The 19098-nt window shown below is 47.2% G+C and overlaps 1 protein-coding gene across 2 annotated transcripts in view; it reads right to left on the bottom strand.

The window, feature by feature from the left end:
• Window positions 1-19098, bottom strand: part of CAB39 (calcium binding protein 39) — a 69869-nt gene that overhangs the window by 5138 nt on the left and 45633 nt on the right. For both annotated transcript variants that reach the window (XM_037152183.2, XM_037152184.2), the window contains exons 3-6: window positions 17420-17584; window positions 15167-15285; window positions 9425-9593; window positions 2746-2805 (exon numbers count right to left, since the gene is read on the bottom strand). In XM_037152183.2, the coding sequence (XP_037008078.1) occupies window positions 2746-2805; window positions 9425-9593; window positions 15167-15285; window positions 17420-17584 (513 nt within the window). The remainder of the gene's footprint in view (window positions 1-2745; window positions 2806-9424; window positions 9594-15166; window positions 15286-17419; window positions 17585-19098) is intronic.

Below are 19098 nucleotides of genomic sequence, written 5' to 3'. Positions count from 1 at the left end.
GAGTAGAGGCCCGGAGAGTGCAAAACGCTACAGGTGTAAGGACTGACAAGCGTCTACCACCGGAATGGTGGGCAGGGAAACGAGGGCCCCCCGGGGCCAAGGCTACACTTTGAGAAAGTGAGGACAGAAGGCAGGCTAGCTTTAACACACACGCACACACACTTGCTTTAACTGTAGTAGGTTTTAAAAGCCCCACAGTTGTATACCACCAGCATGACTGTCGGAGAGCAACACCGTCCTGAGGCTATCCTGGTTGTGGTGGGTGGCGGAGGACGCTGCTTCAGGATGTGTCCCCCCTAAAACTACCTGTGCCTGTACTCTATGCTGGGTCTTTGGCGGCCCCTCATCTGTGGTTTAGAGGAGGGGTCGGCAAACTATGGCTTACAGGTCAAATCCTGCTCACTGCCCATTTCTATAAAGGAAGCTTTATTGGGGCATAGCCATGCCCACTCATTTATTGTAAACAGATTTGTTTATGCATTTTTATTTCTGTTTTTGCAGCATAACAGATAAGAGAGCTGACTGAGACCACAGGACCAAGAAGCTTCAACTGTTTACTGTCTGGCCCTTTTTAGAAGAGGTTTTCCGGCCTTGGTTTGGGGCTGCCTGTGTGTCATTTCTTTCAATGATGCACAGCCTCTAGGAGGGAGTGGGATGGCTCCCTACTTACTTAAATAAGCAAGCCAGACATGTATTTTCAGACAGGGCTGTTAACCCTACCTTCTCAAGTGATCATCACACTGATGGTCAAAACACTGGAACTGCCTTTAATCAGTAACATGGAACATGTATACCTCAAGTTCTTAGCAGAAAAACCAAGTCAAGATATTTCTGCTACCTCATGCTTAGTTGCAAGAAATCGTTCCCATGCACTGCCCCCCGATGTGTTAGGCTCCGTCCTGGATTCGGACAAGCCAAGGACAGGCACTGCTGGGCTCCTCAGAGACCTGGTCTGCTACGCGGCGCTGTCATTTAATCCCCCTCTAGGAGTGCCAACACTCGTTTCAGGTCTCAGTGCTAGAAAGAGCTGTTCTGAGCAACAGGCATCTCTTGCTTTACACAGACTGGGACCTTTTCATTGACTTTGGTTATTACAAAGCTCAGGGTCAAGATGTCTAGGATTTTAGAGCACGTATTTTGTGCAATAACCCACCTCTGGCTTCATGTAATTTACCCACATCCCCCCACCATCCTTCTCCCTCCGTCAGGCTCTGCCCGTGCTGCACACGCTTCTGTTAGCTGCATCACCTGAGTCTTTCTAAAATCCTGTTAACTAACGTCACACACTAATAACACATGCCACTGACTGTAGTCGAGTTCTTGGAACTGGTCACCATTAGCTTTGGTGGGCCTTAAGATACTGGCATGTTGAAATAAAACACCCGAGGCCACGTGGAAACATGCATGGTGCAGCGGCGTGCCTCGCACTTGACACACACACTCTCTTTCAGCCTCCCAACAGCTCCGCAGGCAAAGAGGGTGAATGAAGGCCATGCCCATGGGCTGGGGGCGCACACGATGGGGTTGCGACGTGAAGCCAGGCTCCTGGAAGTCTGGTGCCAAAGCCCACGCTTCTAACTACTTAAAGGCACCGATGAAATGACCATGCTGCCATTTTAGACCAACAAACAGAAGAAGAAACGCATTCCCATCCAAAAACACACAGGCAGAAGCAAAACCGAACGCCCCACCATGCTTGCACCACCTCTGGGGCTGCCCGAGGGGCTTCCTAGGTGCTGTGCATGGTGTTAGGACGGTACTGGGAGTGGGAGGGAAACACAGGGAAAGGGAACATGAAAGAATTAGCACAGATTTTGATTATTTTAAGATTTTTGTAAGACTTTATAAGAATCTTAATTTAGTTGAAGAACAAAGTGAACAATGAAGATGAACAATACCTAGAATTTCAAAAATGCAAACGACCAGTGGAAGGATGAGCCTAAGCCCGACCCTGCGAGATGGACGGAGACCGTCAGCGGACCGTGGTTACCGGGAGTCCTCCCGGAGCACCTGCGAGACCTTCAGCGTGGAGGCTGCACTCGGGCGGCACCTGCAGGTGCTTGTGGGTCTTGTGGAGAGCAGAGCCTCTCGGGAAGGGGGGAAGAACACCTGCACTGGGGCCTGAAGGCTGCTGTGACAGTCAAGGTCAGCTTATTAGCACACTCAGAACCATGGACACACCTTGGGGGCTCTATTACCAGGAAGTCTGACATGGATTCAACCTGGAAGGGACCTCACTGCTGGGCTAGTCCAGTGTCCTCGCTTTACAAACAAGGATGGACCTCTGAGTCCCCCAGCGCTAATGGCTTTGGTGGGGATGGGAGTCGGCCTCGGAGCAGGGCAGAAGCAGGCCCTGCCTCCTCGGGGCTGGGGCTTCTGCCGCTGTGCCTCCCTTTCTCTGCGTCAGCAGCACCAGTGTGAGCCCCTGACGGGAAGGAGTGTGAGGAGGTCAGAAGCTTTTCCTCTCATCTCAACTGGGTATCACATGCCATTCAGCACAAAGCGCTTTCTTCTCTTATTCTAAAGCAAGAAAAGATTCAAAGGGCGGTGTATAGATCAGAAAGACCAGTCTGCTTCTGACCAAATAAAGCTCCTTACCCCACTTTATGGAGAATGATTACGTCACCATCTTAAAACTTCACAGACACAAACCAAACATTCTGGTACAAAATATAACATAAGCCTTTTAATCCCGAGAACAAAACTTAAAATTTGCTATTTTAGAATAGTATTTCATATACTTACTCTATCATAATGCTGTTCCAAAAATTCTGCACTGAGCAATTTATGTCTCGTGAGCAAATCCTAGAAAAAGAAAACATAGTCAAAAAGTTGTTCTGCATTCAAGTTAATTTAGAAAAGAAAATCCCAAAACATTTCACACCATTTTACCAAATACAAACTGTTGTTAAAACTACTATACTTAAAAAACATTTGAACATGAATTGTACTGGAAATATTGATTTTGAATATGAGTATATAAAATCAGTACTTTGAAATTGCGATTTTAGTGATTATGATTAATCACACATCTATAGCTCATAGAAGGAAACATTTAAAAACAAATATATAAGACAATGAAAATATACACTCAAAGAGAATGAAGAACTGCTGTGGAATAAAAGTAAATAATTCTGATAAAATGTCAAATAGAATAATGCTCCTGGTGGAAAAAGAGGACATTTCTTTAATTAAAAAAAGTATCAGAGGCTCCATTTCCTTCCTCCTAAGTTCAACTGCATTCAGTTTCACACCGAATGAAGTCTTTGACAGAGGCAGAGTGTTTTCTAAAAGCCCTGTCATTTTATAAATATTAGCTCCTAAGTAAGCAGAATAATGCTGCACACATGTACGATAGGAAATTATTAAGACCCCGCATCTAATTCTGCATTACCACAAAATAGAGCCTATGCTTCACACCTCATGCATTTCCTTGGAAAAAAAGTCAAGGATCATTCATTCAGAAAATATCTACTATGTGCCAGGTAAAGCTCTAGGTGCTAGGGTTACAACGAAAGGAGATGTGGCCCATGCCTTCAAGGACCTGAAGTTGGCAATGACCAGCCAGGTGGGAAAAATGGGCACAGGTGATGGCAGAACTGGCCAGTCGCCGTTCGGGGAATGAAGGAATTAAGTTCCTGTGCAGCCCCTACTGCTGAGGTTGGTGCCAATAACCCCCCTTTCTCAGACAGACTTCCCTTAACTTGAGCTCTCTGCTGTTTACATTGGAGTTCCCTAGGTGACACCAAACTGGTGTCTCCTGAGGATGTCCAAGTCCCACGAACATGGGAAATGCTCTAAGAAATGTTCCATGGTCACACCAATGTGGAAGGCCCCGCGGCACCGGCACCGGCACCTCCGTGGGGTCCAGCGGCAGGGGGTTTGCAGGAGGCTGTCTGCCAGCCGAGTGCCAGAGCCCCGCCCTGCCCGGCCTCCAGCCTCCCAGGCACAGGCTTCCCGCCCTAGGAACCTACTGCCTTCGGCCCTCAACGTGAGCACCACTCCCACAGGGAACCCTTCCCGACTGGTCACCAGCACGAAAGCATGGTCACAGGTGACGCCATATCTGGGGGATTACTCAATGAATGTCTCATGTGAGACTGTACATTCTATAAACACAAGGGTCAAGTCTATTTTCACTAATCCCTGAATCCCCAGCACCTATGCAGTGCCCAGCACATAGTAAGAAATTAACATCTAATGAATGAATGAATGAACCAACCAAATCAGGGAATGTTTGAGAAAACGTCTCATTAGGCAAGGTTCAAAGTATGCTTTTAAGAAGGCTTCTAATTTCATCCCAAAGATTTACAGGTATTTAAACTGCTGGATAGGATATATATTATATGCCCATGAAAGACCTACCCAATTTATTCTGAATCCCCCTTAGGGATTCAAGAGGCCAAATTAAGAAAGCTGGAGTTCATTTTGAGTACTGGTACCTGAGGAGTCACATGAGAAATGCTAGGAGGCACCCAACCCCGTGTGGGGAGGAGGCAATGGAGGGGTGGGAGAACTGATACTGTCTCAGTGTTATCTCAGGGCCAGAGGTAAGGGAGAGAGAAACGAGAACTTAAGTTATGGGCATATATGCCAAACATGCTTGTTAAGAGCACTTCCCTCCTCCTCGCACGCGGCGGTGGCCTGTTCACGGCGGTCTCGCGTGCGCGGAGGCCGCACAGGCAGGGGTCTGTGGGCACAGGGTCTGTCTGCACAGGGCCTGTGGAGCCCCGCAGCTGGAGAACCGCGCCCAACACGGCAGGCACCGAGACCCTCAGAATGAACTGAATGAACAAACGAGTGAGTGAGTGAAGGGATTAACGAGCTGGGATCTGAGCTGAGTGCCACTTGTACTTTTTTGTGGTAAACCACTCTAGAGCCCAGTGCTCACTGCTCTGTCATAAGCTGACAACAGAGAAGGCCAGAGGGAGGCGTCTGAGAGACAGTGGCCCTCAGCTGGGGCAGGGTTCTTAGGAGCAGGCAGGTAGTAAGCACTGCTTTACAAAGCAAAGGTCCTAAGCGTGTTGTGCTGCAGATCTGACTGCAGGTCTGAGTAAGGGGCTGCTCTGCTGAGGCTCTATCTCAAGTAGGGGCAAGGGGCAAGAGACTCACAGTTGGGCCACTCACGTTTGGCCCAACAGGAAAAGAGGGATTGCCAGCATCTCCCCATCTAGGGGTGTCTACTTGTTATCACCTTGTTTACAGAGATCATTAAACTCAGAAGACCACTGACAATGTAGGAGTCAAGTCCCAAAAGCCTTGGGGTAGGAGAGACAGAGGGGTGCTCTGAGGTTACTAAAGTAGGAGCTGAGCCCTGGGGCCCCACTGGATGAAAGCCCTTAGTTTAAGAAGGGCCATGCCAGGGCAGGGCCTGGAGGGGACAGTCACACATTGGTAGAAAAGGAGCAACTGCTGAGAGCCAGCGCAGAGAAAAAGGGCTGATACTAAGCTGGGAAATGAGGAGATGGGATTTAGGCCGTGCCTCTGTCTCCTGAGAGATGAGAGGGAACTTCACCTTAGGACTGGAGCCCAGAGCTTTGGGCAGCTCGAACCAGGGTGTGAGGACAGAAGCCAACAGAACAGAGGATGACGGGAGACGGTTATGCAGTCGGTGCCCGGTCAGCACCCTGCAGTTTACAGAGCTGCTGGCCTGCCGGCAGGGGGAGAGCGGGATCGCTCGTCTCCCACCTGTCTAAATTCCAGTGCGCCCAAGGCCCTGGTATAACTTGGAGAAAGGTCAGGACTCATATCCCAAGTCCAGCAGATTAAGCAGCCCACTTTTAGGATGGGTTGAATTAAAAAAGATGTCTAAAAATTATGTAAGTTTGGTCCCCAAATTTCACACGATAAAGACAGCCATGGAATCCTAGGGAAAATGGTGCTAGGCCAGGGGCTGATTCTCATGGAACCCTGACGCTTGAGTGTGTATATCCAAGGACAAGAAACTGAACTCTGCTAACTGCACGGCTCCCCCTGGAGCTCTCAGAGTCTGCATGTTTTTCCTGTGCTAGAGCAGAGCCTACGCCCGATTATTTCTAGAAATAGGTTCGGTCCACTGTCTAGAGCCCCCCCACACACTACGCACAGCAGTGCTCTCATGGCAGGTCCCTGCTGAGTCTTCTCCAGGCTAAACACGTCCGGCTGCTGAACGCCCCTCACCATCTAATGACCCCTGAAAGCCATCCACTGGTCTGTGGGCCTCTTAAGGCATTGTGCCCGGAACGGAACACATGTATGTGCTGTTACCTGGCAAGCTTAGAGTGGGCCAAGACCACCGACAGCTCCTCGGGCCACACTACTGGGCCCTCAGGCGGAGAGACCCTGCTGTGTGTACTTAATTTCATCCCGAGACACCCTGGCCTCGCTGGATCTCAGGAACCTTATTTGAGGCTCCCAGTTACTATCTTTTCCATCATGGCTATCACCTACCCCTCTGGTAAGTGTGCCTTGTCCCCCTAAGTCATTAATAATGACTGACCTGGCTGGGTGCAGAGCCAGCGGAGGTCTCCCTCTAGGGTGACGGCAAACCCTTTTCCAGCACCTTCTGGATACAGCACCCAGTGAGCCTCAGACCACCACACTGAAACCCCACCTAGCTCTTCATCTTTTTGTTGTCTGCATGAAAACAGGCCTGTATCGTGATTCAATGCCAGGGGTACGCTCACTGTCAGGAACGACTCCTAACAGCTGCTGTTCACAGCACAAATGCTGTGTAGGGCCACGATAGGCTGACACACTAGTGTTACACCCACATTTCAGCAGATGAAGACACCCGTTAAATCAGCAGCAGAGCTGGGAACTGAACCCAGGCAGCCGTGCCCTGAAGCCCCCTGGTCTATTGGCAGCAATGAGATTAGTATGACTGAACTTACTCTTAGTGAATCCATGCTGGCTGTGGGTACTCGGTTTCCTTTCCAAAATGCTCTGATATCATCTCTTTAGAAATACTTTCTAGAACCTTACACAGGTATAACATCAAGCTCCAAGCTCCACCAGCCACTCTGGGGAATCTACCTTCTTTTATTCTGGAAAATTGGAAATATATTTGTTGGCCTTTTGATGCCCCTCCCAATCTTCTAATTCCTTAAAAAGATCACTAATGAATATTTGGTCACTGATTTAACTATCTCAGTACCGTTCATTCAACCTACAAAACTTGGACACATTTACAGCAGGTAGTTTTAATTTCCTCCTAAGACTTGGCCCCCTTCAAGGGGCCTCAACTCCAGGGTCAAGGATGAGTGGCATCTGTCTGAAAGTTTTTATGTGCAGACCGCCTTTTGGGGAAGCTGCTCTGATCACAGTCTCAAAGGACAGCATGAACCATGGGTTTGTTCTTTTCCTTATAAAAATACGCTCTGCCAAGAGGACACCAGTACAGCTGGAGGCAGGCCACCGCCCTCCCCGCTGCCGGCAACTGCTGGGTGCGGCAGACACGGCCACTGCTGGTCTTCCTGCTGCACCGACTCCGGGGGGTTTCCTCAGGTTGGGGTGGGAGGGGGTTTCAGTCTGTTTGCTAGGGTTTGGCCTCTCACCCATTTTACTTACAGGAGGGCTCCCTCTAAATCAGCTCGCCATTTTCCATGCTCCCAGGAGCAGCTGAGCTGCGGAATCCCCACCAGCTGCTCAGTGCTCACCCTTCTCGAGCTCGTCCCTAGACTCCTACGAGGTTCTGAAGTTCCCCCTCTTCAGGCAGAGACCACTGCCTGGCTGTGCCCAATTGTGCCCTCTGGGGCACCAAGACCTAGTAGGGTTGCTGTTCCCACAGTGATTCCATCACCTCAGTGTGAATTTAATTCACAGAAGCAATCCTAACTGAGGTGACATTATCAGCAACGCCAATCAGGACTTAGTCAGATACCGGGACTCACATTTCTGGCACACAGTCGGCACACCTGTCTCACCCATTGGTCACTTTTGCCACCTGTGCCGGGAGCATGGCAGCCGTGTTCTCCTCGGCTGGGCGGTCTGGCTGCATTCTCCCCCGCCTCTGCCGCCCCTCTCTGCCTCTCCCTCACCCTCCTGCTCCACAGAGTGGCCACTCTTGGGCTCATGGCTTTCTTTCTACATGGGAATATCTTCTCTTCTTGACACACGGTGCTGCTACGCCTCCTTTCGCAACGGGCCTGCGGCTGCTGAAAGGCACACACCCTCCCTCCTAAGCATGAGTCCTACCCACCAAGGGTGACAATACCTAACGCATCGTCACATGTACTGTTGTTATCATCCTAAATTCACTCCATCTGGCTTTGTACACTGACATGTAAACATCTGAGGTCTTACTTAAAGCTTCTGACATCCTCTTTAATGGTTTCAGGAACATGAATCCCTGGGCACCTCTCACGCTATTATTTTATTCTTATTCAACGTGAAACTCTAAGGCCAGATCCCCAGGCTTTCGTCCTATTTCAAGGGGGTTCGTTTGCTCTGAGGGACATATTTTACCCAGAAGCCGAGGCCTGTGCTCACCTCAGGGGCTCTTTATAATCATAAAACAGCCCTGATAAGAAACCTGGCCACTTCTCATTGTGACAGTGTTCATGGTTTCTAAGCACAGCAGCCTGCAGGTCAGCACACTGAATTCTGATTATGTGAAAACAGCAGTCTAAATATTCACTTACTAGGTCACATATTTATATAAGGGAATGCAACACGGAAAGACTTGCTCTCATTGTGAAAACCACTAATAAAGATTAGTTTTATTCTTACACCTTAACAGCATAGAACCTTCCAATCAAAACAAAAATGTGCATGCTGTACAGTGGTACCTACCACGCGTCTATTTCATTCAGACACACATATAACAGGGAGGAAGGTGGACGGGTGAGGGAGGCCACACGATAACCTGCACAGTGCAGGCGACTCCGTCTACCCCCACCCTCCGCACCGAATACACAAGCTCTGGCATGAGCGTCGGGTGGGAGGGGTAGGTCCACTTCTCTGGGGCCTGAACAGAAGTGAGCTCCTTCATCTGGTGCTTAACCAAAGACATTGCAACAGCATGTCCAACACAGGAGAAAACCCTGGTTGTTACAGCTACATACTGTGCTTGATGGGTAATTTAACAGAAAAAGATACTTCTGTCTTTTAGAAAGACAAAAAAGATAGAATCTAACTTTTCCACCCTCTTAAAGCTATGACTGTATTCATATACTTAAGTCACACAGACGTATATGGGGGAGGGGCAAAGTAATGTTTAAAGTTGTATTAAAATAATACAATAATTAGTAAATAATAATACAAGAATAAACTTTCATGGACTCACTAAAGGAAACCTACTTTTCCCCACGCTGTATATAAACTGTCTTCTCTCTTCCCACTAGGGGGCAGCAGTGTGTAGGCTGGGAGAGTAGAGGTTTAGGAATCGGCACCTGTAAATCTGACTTGTAAGTACATGTAAAATTCTCTGGTTTCTATATGTTACCTTGAATGTGGCAAACGCATCTGAAGCTATGTCAAATGTTGACATTTCAACATATCGGAAGAAATCATAAAACTGCTCTGACCACAGAATAATTTTTGCAAGTGGTTCATGTCTGATGCACTCTCGTAACATTATCCCGCAATTTAGAGCTATTTCCGGAGATTCATACCTGCAAAAAGAGAAAACAAACGTGACTGCTCTTTCACAACTCCAGCACCGAACAGTTCACAGTTTCAGAACGGGAAGTGTCGGATGCGTCCTAACCCTGGGAGGACAGCAGGTGACACGCGGCGCCTCTCCCAGAGCAGAGGGCTTGCTCAGGTGAATTTCCTCTTTCCATAGGGCGCACACACACCAGCCGCTGGCGACCACTTCGACCCAAAGAAAAACCACAGGCCGAGAGTGATCGTGTGACTAAAAATTCATTATTTAAGCTAAAAACTTTGAAGAGAAGTATTTAGGGACACACCTCCCAAGAAGGATTAGTTTTACATGTGGGATGCTCTCAACACTTTAGAAAACCCAAAAGCTGACTTAAAAAATTATATGAAATAAGTAAAGTTTCCTAAATCCATAGTATCTGAACAGCTCTATCCCACATACAACATTTACATTTCATTGTTTCAATTCAACACTCAGAACAGTCCTTTTAAGACTCTCAGCAACACCTAACCCTTCAGACCTGGAAGTGTGGTCCTGAGATGTCACGGTCAATGAGAGCCCTCAGGACACTCGAGTGGGCTCCCCAGGCAGCCCTCCTCTACCCCCTTCAGGGGCTCTTGTGTCTTCCTCCCCCAGGCTCAGAAAGATCAGCTCCTTTGCCCTCAGCCCAGCAGCCCTGTCCCTGCTGCTGTGCACCCAGCCCCTCGGACTGGCTCTGGCCTTCTGCCTGAACACAGTGCCCTCTTCCTCCACCTCCTTTCAAGCTGCACGCACAGATTTAATGTCTTTCCCACTCAGTCTCCTCCAGTCTCTCATAATCAAATCCCATTTCCCAACATTCTACTAGCAAAGACCTCTTGGACAATTCAGCCTTTTCTCCCAACAGATTCTCCCACCTCGCGTCCTGCCAGCGCTGGCCTTTGCATCTCTCTCTCAGAGAAAAAAACCCAGTTTTCCGTTCTACCTCCGACTCTTCTCATTTTCTGTCTGGTTGAGGTTTCTCCTTAATTTCTGCTGGCTGCTAGTGGACACCTGTACACTCTCCCAGCCACCGCGACCCCACCCTGTCTCCCGCTCAGGTTCACACCTGAGCTATGCTTGGGCACTTTCTGTGGTCTCTGGACAACTTCAGTTAAAGGTCTGCCAGAAACTCCACATGTCTAAAATCGAATCTCATCTCCCTTCACGATACCGGCCGCCACTCCAGCCTCCTCATCTCTGGGCTGGCACTGCTGTTCTGTTTCAGACACGCAAGCCTCTGACAGACGGTCCTGAGAGAATGCTCTGCGGTGACAGAACTGGTTTCCATCTGTGCGTCCATGATGGTAGCTGCTGCCAGAGTGGCCACCAACCACTTGCAATTTGGCTTAAAATAACTAAGGGATTAAATTTTAAATATTACCTAATTTAAATTAATTCGAAATTAAATAATCCCATGTAGGTACTCTATTGGATAACACAATCCCAAGCTCACCCTCTTTATCTGCTCCTAATCTCTCCATCTCCAAGGTACCACCAGTCCTCTCCGAGTGCTGCTTGGGGACACCTCAGTTTCAGTTCCTGCTCCTGCTCCCACCGCTGCACTAACTCACACCTAGAGCAGTGCAGTGCCCCTACCCAGCACCTGGGGTAAAGCTCCGTGTTACCACAACTACCTGACACACAAGTGTAACAACAGCACCTCCAGCCTGGGAGTTTACAATGATTTCTTCTTGCTAATCAAATAATGACAAGGGTAAGACAGTTTGGTTCAACAAGTTGGACAGGTTTTGATGGTGGCTAGTCAAGCTTATCTTACACCATTAAACCATAAACCAATGATTACAAGGCAAACAGTTATGCTGTACAACCTGTTAGCACTGGAGTGGCGAGCACATTGACATTTAAATCACCAGAGCAAACACTGTCTCCAGATGCAGTCTGGCACCAGCAACAAGAGTATTTGCAAATGCAAGCCAAAGGCAGCAGCATAATTCCCCGAATATCTGCCATCCAAGTACTTAGTAAGAGCGGAGCAGAGCAGACGGTCACAGGGTAGGAAAGTAGCCTCAGCTGATGACCCACAAAAGGACAGAAACCTTAAAAGGTGGTTCACAGGGTTCCTTGAAGAAATGGCTATTCGCAGGTCTGAGGAAGGAACCCATACAAAACAGCAAAGGGACATCTTGTGTCAGAAAGCACAGGACTGGTCAAAGAGGATGCGGTCTGGCCAGGAGGACAGAGGAGCTCCCAAGGGCCCAAGGTGGGGCAGTTGGGACATATAATTTGAACATGATAACTGGAATGGATTGAAACACATTAAATATATTTTTATTTTATGTATTTCTTTTTAGATAGAAGGGAAGGGAAGGAGAGAGTGGGAGAGAAACATCAGTGTGTGGTTGCCTATCATGTGTCCCCTACTGGGGACCTGGCCTGCAACCCAGGCATGTGCCCAACCGGGAATCGAACCAGAGACCCCTTGCTTCACAGGCCCGTGCTCAATCCACTGAGCTACACCAGCCAGGGCTAAATATATTTTTAAAAACCCGAATTCTTGAGTTGTTCATAGATGCCAGGGATGCATGTGCACAGAGTGAAGCCCACATGAGTCCACACAGCAGGAAGGTGGACACCTGCAAGCCCAGGAGAGCAGCCTCAGAAGAAACCAAACCTGCCAACACTGGGTCGTGGGCTCCCTGTGACCCAGGACTGAGGAAATCAATGTCTGTTTTTAAGCCACTCAGGCTGTGGTATGGTGTCATGGCTTCCCCACCAGCGATCGCTCCAAGTGCGTCGTGATCTGAGTAAGCGTGGGTCTCCTTACTGTCCGGAGTCCCCGCTTCCCCACGTGCAGAACGAGGCCGTTCACAGACTTAACCACAGATTTCAAGGATGGAATGGGACCGTCATTATCACAGAGTCCGCCTCATAGTAAGAGCTAAATGCTAGCTAGCTATTGTTACTATTGCTTTAATGATAATAATGATCATTGTTGCTATTAGTGTCTCCAGAGGGACAGTCATCTGGTCCCTTCTCTATATGTTGGAAAAGTCAGCAATATTGTTACATACTCAAAATGTTGTATCTTTCTGTAACCACAGGCCTGCTTTAATAAAAAATCCTCACTGCCTGCTTTTTTCCCCCCTTAAACCTTCACTTGAGAGCATTTTTTTCACTGCTTTTAGAGAAAGAGGAAGGGAAACAGGGGAACTCCAATGCAAGAGAGAAGCATCGCCCAGTTGCCTCCCCATCTCCTGCACCGGGCTGGGGAACGAACCCCTAACCCGGGTGTGTGTCCTCACTGGGAATGGAGCCCATGGCCCTTTGGTCGTGTGTTTCATCCGCTGAGCCCTGCTGGCCAGGGCCGCCAGTCTGTTTTTATAGATAAGAAACTCTTTAAAAGATTTTTGGGGTCTGGTAAGAAGGCTTGAATATAAAAAACCCCCAAAGAACTATGACTATAAAACATAAAAAACAAACAACCAACCCCTTGAATTCATAATGACCCGATCACCAATTTAAGAGAATAGAGGGAAAGAACATGTAAGTGAAATTATAGGGATGCATATCTAAAATACGTGATTTTTCCACACACACACACAAAATGATCCAGTTGCTTCAACAAATAAATGGCGTATTTTAAAAAGGGGGACCAGAACTACCACACGTTAAAAGAGAGTTAAGAACCATATCAACTGCCCTGGCCAGGTAGCTCGGTTGGTTAGAATGTCGACCCAACACACCACCGTTGCGGGTTTGACCCCAGTCAGGGCGCACACAGGAATCAACCGCTGACTGCAGGGAAAGTGGAATAACAAATCAGTGTTTCTCTCTCTCTCTCTCAAATCGATAAATAAAAATTAAAGAAAAAAAATCACATTAACCAAATTTAGTTTTTGGGCTTTGTTTGAAACCTGATTTAAACAAAAACAAACAAACAAAAAACGCAAACTTTTTTGGGGGTAAAAATAAAGGAAATCTGAACATAGAACACTGGATAGTGTTAGGTTTGCAAATGGTATTGTGATTACACAGCAACAGTCCTTAGGTGCATCACCTACTTACTAGGGATGCAAACCAAAGTGATGCTGCGCCAGGAGGAAAAAAGAAGGCAGAGTGTAGTGACAAGCAGTGAAGCTGGGGGATGGGTAGGAGAGGGTCTGTCGTATCACTCTCTCCGCTTTGACACACCTGTGCGCAGTAAAGGCCACAAGGGGGCGGGAGATGGGTTCTGTTGGGTCCCGACACCAATATCATTCTCCATGCATCTTCTCTCCCAGCTCAAGTTTTTCTGCTCTGGCTGGCTCAGATGGATGGACGAACAAGAGCTTTAAAGTTTTTCTTTAAATTGTATCTTCATATTCTTACTTACATGATGTTTAACATGGTTCCTATCATACCCCTGGCTACTCTAAAGTGAAAATGTAGGCAGAGGTAACTATTTTTTATATTTTAATAATGATGGCTTCCCATGGAAAAGGAATTATTGGATTTAAAAACACACAAAGACTCCTGTAAGTTGCCTGCAGAACACCCAAATTTCAGACTACTCCCTCATGCCACACACACAAGTCTTTCATTGACACAACAGCAAAAAACTAGATGCCAGCAGTTCTGTGTGGCGACAACTGAAGAAGCAACACAGACAGCGAACGACAGAGAAGAGGACACAGGACGCCGGTGCCCACAGGACGCCGGTGCCCACCGCACGCGCCGACTCACGCTCTGCCTGAGCAAGTCTGCACTCGGGGCGGTGTCACACCAGGGACGGGACTGGGGCACGCTGTGCAGTCAGGGGCAGCGGAGCAAGCTGACTCGTACCAACCGTCACGCCAGGGACAGGTCTGGCTGCCAATCTAACTGAACGCCACCACTGCTGGGACACACGACACACACCGCGGCCAGAGGGGACGGACAGCTCTGGGGCTGAACCACGGGAGGTGACCTTGCCAACCGGGGAGGCTCAACGATGAGGAAGAGGGTTTGTTCTGTTTTGTAGTTTAAGTATTTAGGCTTTTTAAAAAAACTGACAAACTATCCAAACATAAATGCCCACTCAGTCTAGCAGTAACTTTAGGAAGTTGCACTAAATCACCAAATTGAGTTGGCTAGAGAGTGGGTACACAGGTAAAAAAGCAAAGGGTACTACTTCACGGACAAGTTCTTTGTAGACTGACCTACCTTAAGCTATATAATAGCCATGCTCCACTTACTAGGCAGCTTTTACTGCCTGACAGTGTGCATGTCTATCCAAAGATGTCTTTAAATATGTGATTTAACCGACTTTCATACTCTTGAACTTTTTAAATCGTAGATAACAGAAATAAGGCCACAGAGGACTTTCTTCTTCAGTCATGTATGATTTAAAAATTTAACGGCTTATGATTCACCTACCTTTACACTTGCATGGGCATTTTCAAATTCAATTTAGCTTGCAGGCTGAATTTTAAGGAGGGAAATTTGTTCGAGAGCTACCAAAAAATGAGCCAAGTGAACCACAGAAAATGCTTCCCCATATTCAATATGCTGTTTTGCCCAAGACCATCTTTCCTTTTTATTTTTCAACTGAGAATATAAATTTTATTACATTGTACATACCCTTTCAATAACATGAACAAAATATTCTGTTGGGTGCAGATGTATTCAACAGTAGGAGTCCTTGTACCAATTTGTCTTCTGAGAATATTGTTGAAAATTTGAGCCACATCTTTTTTGCCCTATTAGGAATACAATCATTAAAATATTTACCTGACTAACCATCAAAAAGCCCATCCACCCTCCCCGTTAAACTTAAATCAAGGCATTGCATATTTATAATTATGACCAAATATATAACCTTAAAACATTCACAAGACATTGAATTTTCTTATTTCTTTATAATTTCACATTCTCAGTTTTAATACTATTTTTAACCCAAGCAGTGTGTTGACAAAGTGAAATCTCACTACATAAAATTTCAGCCATTTCCAACCCTCAGAATCATGCTGACTCAGATACGAAGAGCAAAACCTTGCTGTGTGTTTACAATGTTCAGAGATCCGATTCCCACTCGGATGGAACAGGCAGGCTACACAGGATGCCTGTGCTATACACACGGCACGTACTCTTCTTTCATAGTGATGGAAGGAGGAACTGTATGCTAGTAATGGCAACAATGAAAGAATTTCATCAGAAGCTGAGCTTCCGTGCTGGTAGACACGTGCCCCAATTAAACTAGGCCTACTTGGGGAAGACTTCATATACATTAATAATGAAGGTGTTAAGTATCTCGTGATGCAGTAGTTCAGACCAGAATTACGCCACTACACTTGACTAAACAAAATAGATGGACGTTGCCACTCTACAGTGAACTTTACAAATTTTCTAAGAAAGTAACAAATGCAGTGTTGGATGCCAAGAGAGGCTTCAGAATGGCTACTTATTCACAGGCTGACAGGCCTTCAGGAGACTGAGCGAACAATCACTTTCCATCACCAGAGACCTTCCCGGGGCCCGTGCTGGTCAGGAGTTGTAATAGCAATCTCTAAGAACCCATCTCAAGGGTATACACTTCTTTCGAATATATGTCTCTGAAGTGCCAAATGAATATTAACTTGAGTGACCAGGTTGGGGAACGGGATGGGCGGACAAAGGAGAAAGACCTGGATGTCCACCGTATTCCCAACACTGCAGAGAAAATAAAACTGCTGTTGTTGCCATCTGATACCCTATTAAAAATAGATGGAATAGGCTATATAAATGGGAAATGGTTCTACTTGTTCTATGGGGCAGAAGTCCATTTTTATTCTCTTCTCTCATCAATACTGTATTTGAGTAAACTATGAACCCCACCCTCAAATCCCTCTCCACAGCTGAACCTGGCACTATACCTGCTGTTTTCTCCCTGGTTTTTCAGGTGCCTGCACAGACGTCCAATTACCAAGGATGACAGACCCTGGGGCTTAAAGCAAAGCACACCCATAATAAAGAGTCAAAGGACCCTGACCATGCCGGAACCCCCATTAGTATACGTGTATTTATTTCTTAGACGGGTATCAAGGGCCATTATTCTCACTGTTACACTAAATAAATATTTAACACGACCTGATTTGGCTGCATAAGCTTGGGAAATGATCTCATCCACCTACCAGAGCTGGGTAGGAGATGCAAATGGGCAGAGTAGGCCTAAGGCAGAAAACCAGGCTGCGCTGGCTGCCATACACCCAACTGTGCTCTCCTGCGTCAGCTGGGAGACCACGTAGGACTACTGGCTGAATGTTACCAGAGTCAATATTTTCAAGAGAAGCCAGAAATTCAAAATTGTGTACGAAATATCCTACTGTTTGAAACGACATCCTAATTTCAACATTTATAAGCAGTGTCAAGAAGAACACATATTATCTCTGCTGTAACAAACTCTCAATAGGTAAAGACAAAAACTAAACAAACAAAAAAACCCCTGGATGTTCTTGGAGATATCATCTACCTCTACCACTCTAATGTTCTATGGGCATCTTTAGTGTTTATTCCTTGAGAACCAAAGACCAGTGAGTTATGTAAAGTAGCACCTGTTTACTAAACATAGCCTACATGGGAGGAGGACATGACGAATACCTAAGCAACTTCTGCACGATGTGGTGAAAGAAGGGGAGAAAACCTGGCCCACGCCTGGGACACTCTGAGCTCCTGCCCGGCTCTGCTAACAAGCAGGCAGTCTAGCCTGGGCATGCTTACAGGTCTGCCACCCCTGAGCCAAGAGCTGGGCAGAATTAAGAGCTGGGCAGAATCTTTAGCTGTTCCCAGGGAGAGAACACATGGAAAAGGACTAGGAACAGGGTGCTGTTGGAGAGAAATAAGAAACTGATTTGTTACCTCGAAGTCAATGAGCTGCAGGTCCGCCACCAGGGTGCTCAGGAGCCCGCTGTTGTACAGCTCTTGAGCCAGCTGTGCCACTGCTTCTGTCTGCGGCTCCTTCTCATTGGTGCCATAGAGAATTTCTTTCATGGCAACCAGATTTTTTGAAACTTCCTCTGTGGCCTGATTTTGGGGGAGGGGAAAATTCATTTTAACAAACATATATAATAAACACCTGTATCTGTTAAATAGCTTCACTGTGTATTATAAACCCATGGGCCCATGCACAAAACACAAAGGCGGACAAACCCCGAAGCTGCCCTTGGGAGCTAACAATGTGCGTGTGATGCACACACACACATGCACCAACGCAGGTGCCTGGCCAGGAAGACAGCACCTGGACCCTGAAAACAGTGTGATGACAGAAACAGAACAGGGAGAAAAGGTTCTATTCTGCCTCAAACGGGAGGAAAACAACATGGAAGAGGCACCTGAGCTGACCCACGGACTGGGACACTGAGAAGCGAGACGTGGGGGAAGGGGGATCGAGGAGCAAGAATTGGCAAGAGCCAGGAATGAGGGGCCAGGAGAAGTACAGGGTCTGTCAAGAAAAGGTGTGGAGGGAACGAGGCAGTGACGGCAGAAATGAAGCTGAAAGAGGCTCTGAATGCAAAGTGAAATGTCAGCAATAAATAAAATGTCACTAGAGAGCTTCCACTTCTGGCCAAGATATGGAGGAACAGGGGCCAGATTGTACCTTTCCCCATGAAAAAAAGGCTAAAGAATGGAAGAGCATGATGAAAACTTCAGGCAGCACAGGACAGTGGTCCCTGAGAGAAGCGGCACATGAAGTGAACCTCCCAGGCAGAAGAGGCGGCCTTCCTGAGCTGAGCTGAGCCGCCAGAGTGGGGCACCTGCGGAGGCAGCAGGGCGGAGCACAGGAGGACAGGGCTGCAGGCAGGTGAGCGGGAGATCTGCAAGGCAGCTCACTTCCTCAGCTGACCTGCCCTCGAGGCACGTGGGTGTGAGGGAAATGCCCGAGGCCAGCGAGCTGGGGCCCATACAGGCCGGACACAACTCCTGTCCCCGCCAAACTGAGAAAACGCTCGGTTCACAGGGTACGGGGGAGAGATTTCCAAGGGCTTTATCTCAGTCAATGAGGAGGAGAAAAAGCAATCAACTGAAACAGCCCTGCAAGTGACACAGGTGACAGAATTAATAAACAAGGACATTAGAAGTTACTGTAACTACAGTCAGTATGTTCAGGAAAAACCAACCAGGTTAAGTCATTTTTTCACCTAGAAATAAACTACACCTAGAAATAAATCATCACCTAGAAATAAAACTACGATGTCTGAAATAAAAATTACACTGGATAGGATTAAAAGCAGATTAGACACTGCAATAGAAATAGTAAATATAAAGACGGAGCAATAAAAAGCATCCACAGTGGAACCCAGAGAGGGGAACAGCAGCACACGCCAGTGAGTTAGAGGGTGACTGAAACCAGTGGACTGTGTGTTTGATGGTCCCCAAGGGGGGGGGGCAGGTGAGATAAATGAAGACATAACGAATGGCTAAAAATTTACCAAATTTGATGAAAACGATAATCCCATGGAGCCAATAAATTTAAAAAACTAAGAATAAAAAACAGAAAGAAAACTACGTCAAGGCATGGAATAATAAAATGGTTTTAA

Source organism: Artibeus jamaicensis, unplaced genomic scaffold (genome assembly GCF_021234435.1).
Source record: "Artibeus jamaicensis isolate MK-2021 breed Jamaican fruit bat unplaced genomic scaffold, CSHL_Jam_final contig_944, whole genome shotgun sequence".
Taxonomy (NCBI): Eukaryota; Metazoa; Chordata; class Mammalia; order Chiroptera; family Phyllostomidae; genus Artibeus; species Artibeus jamaicensis.
Note: the sequence above shows the minus strand (reverse complement) of the source record. Positions and strands in the feature narration are given on the sequence as shown.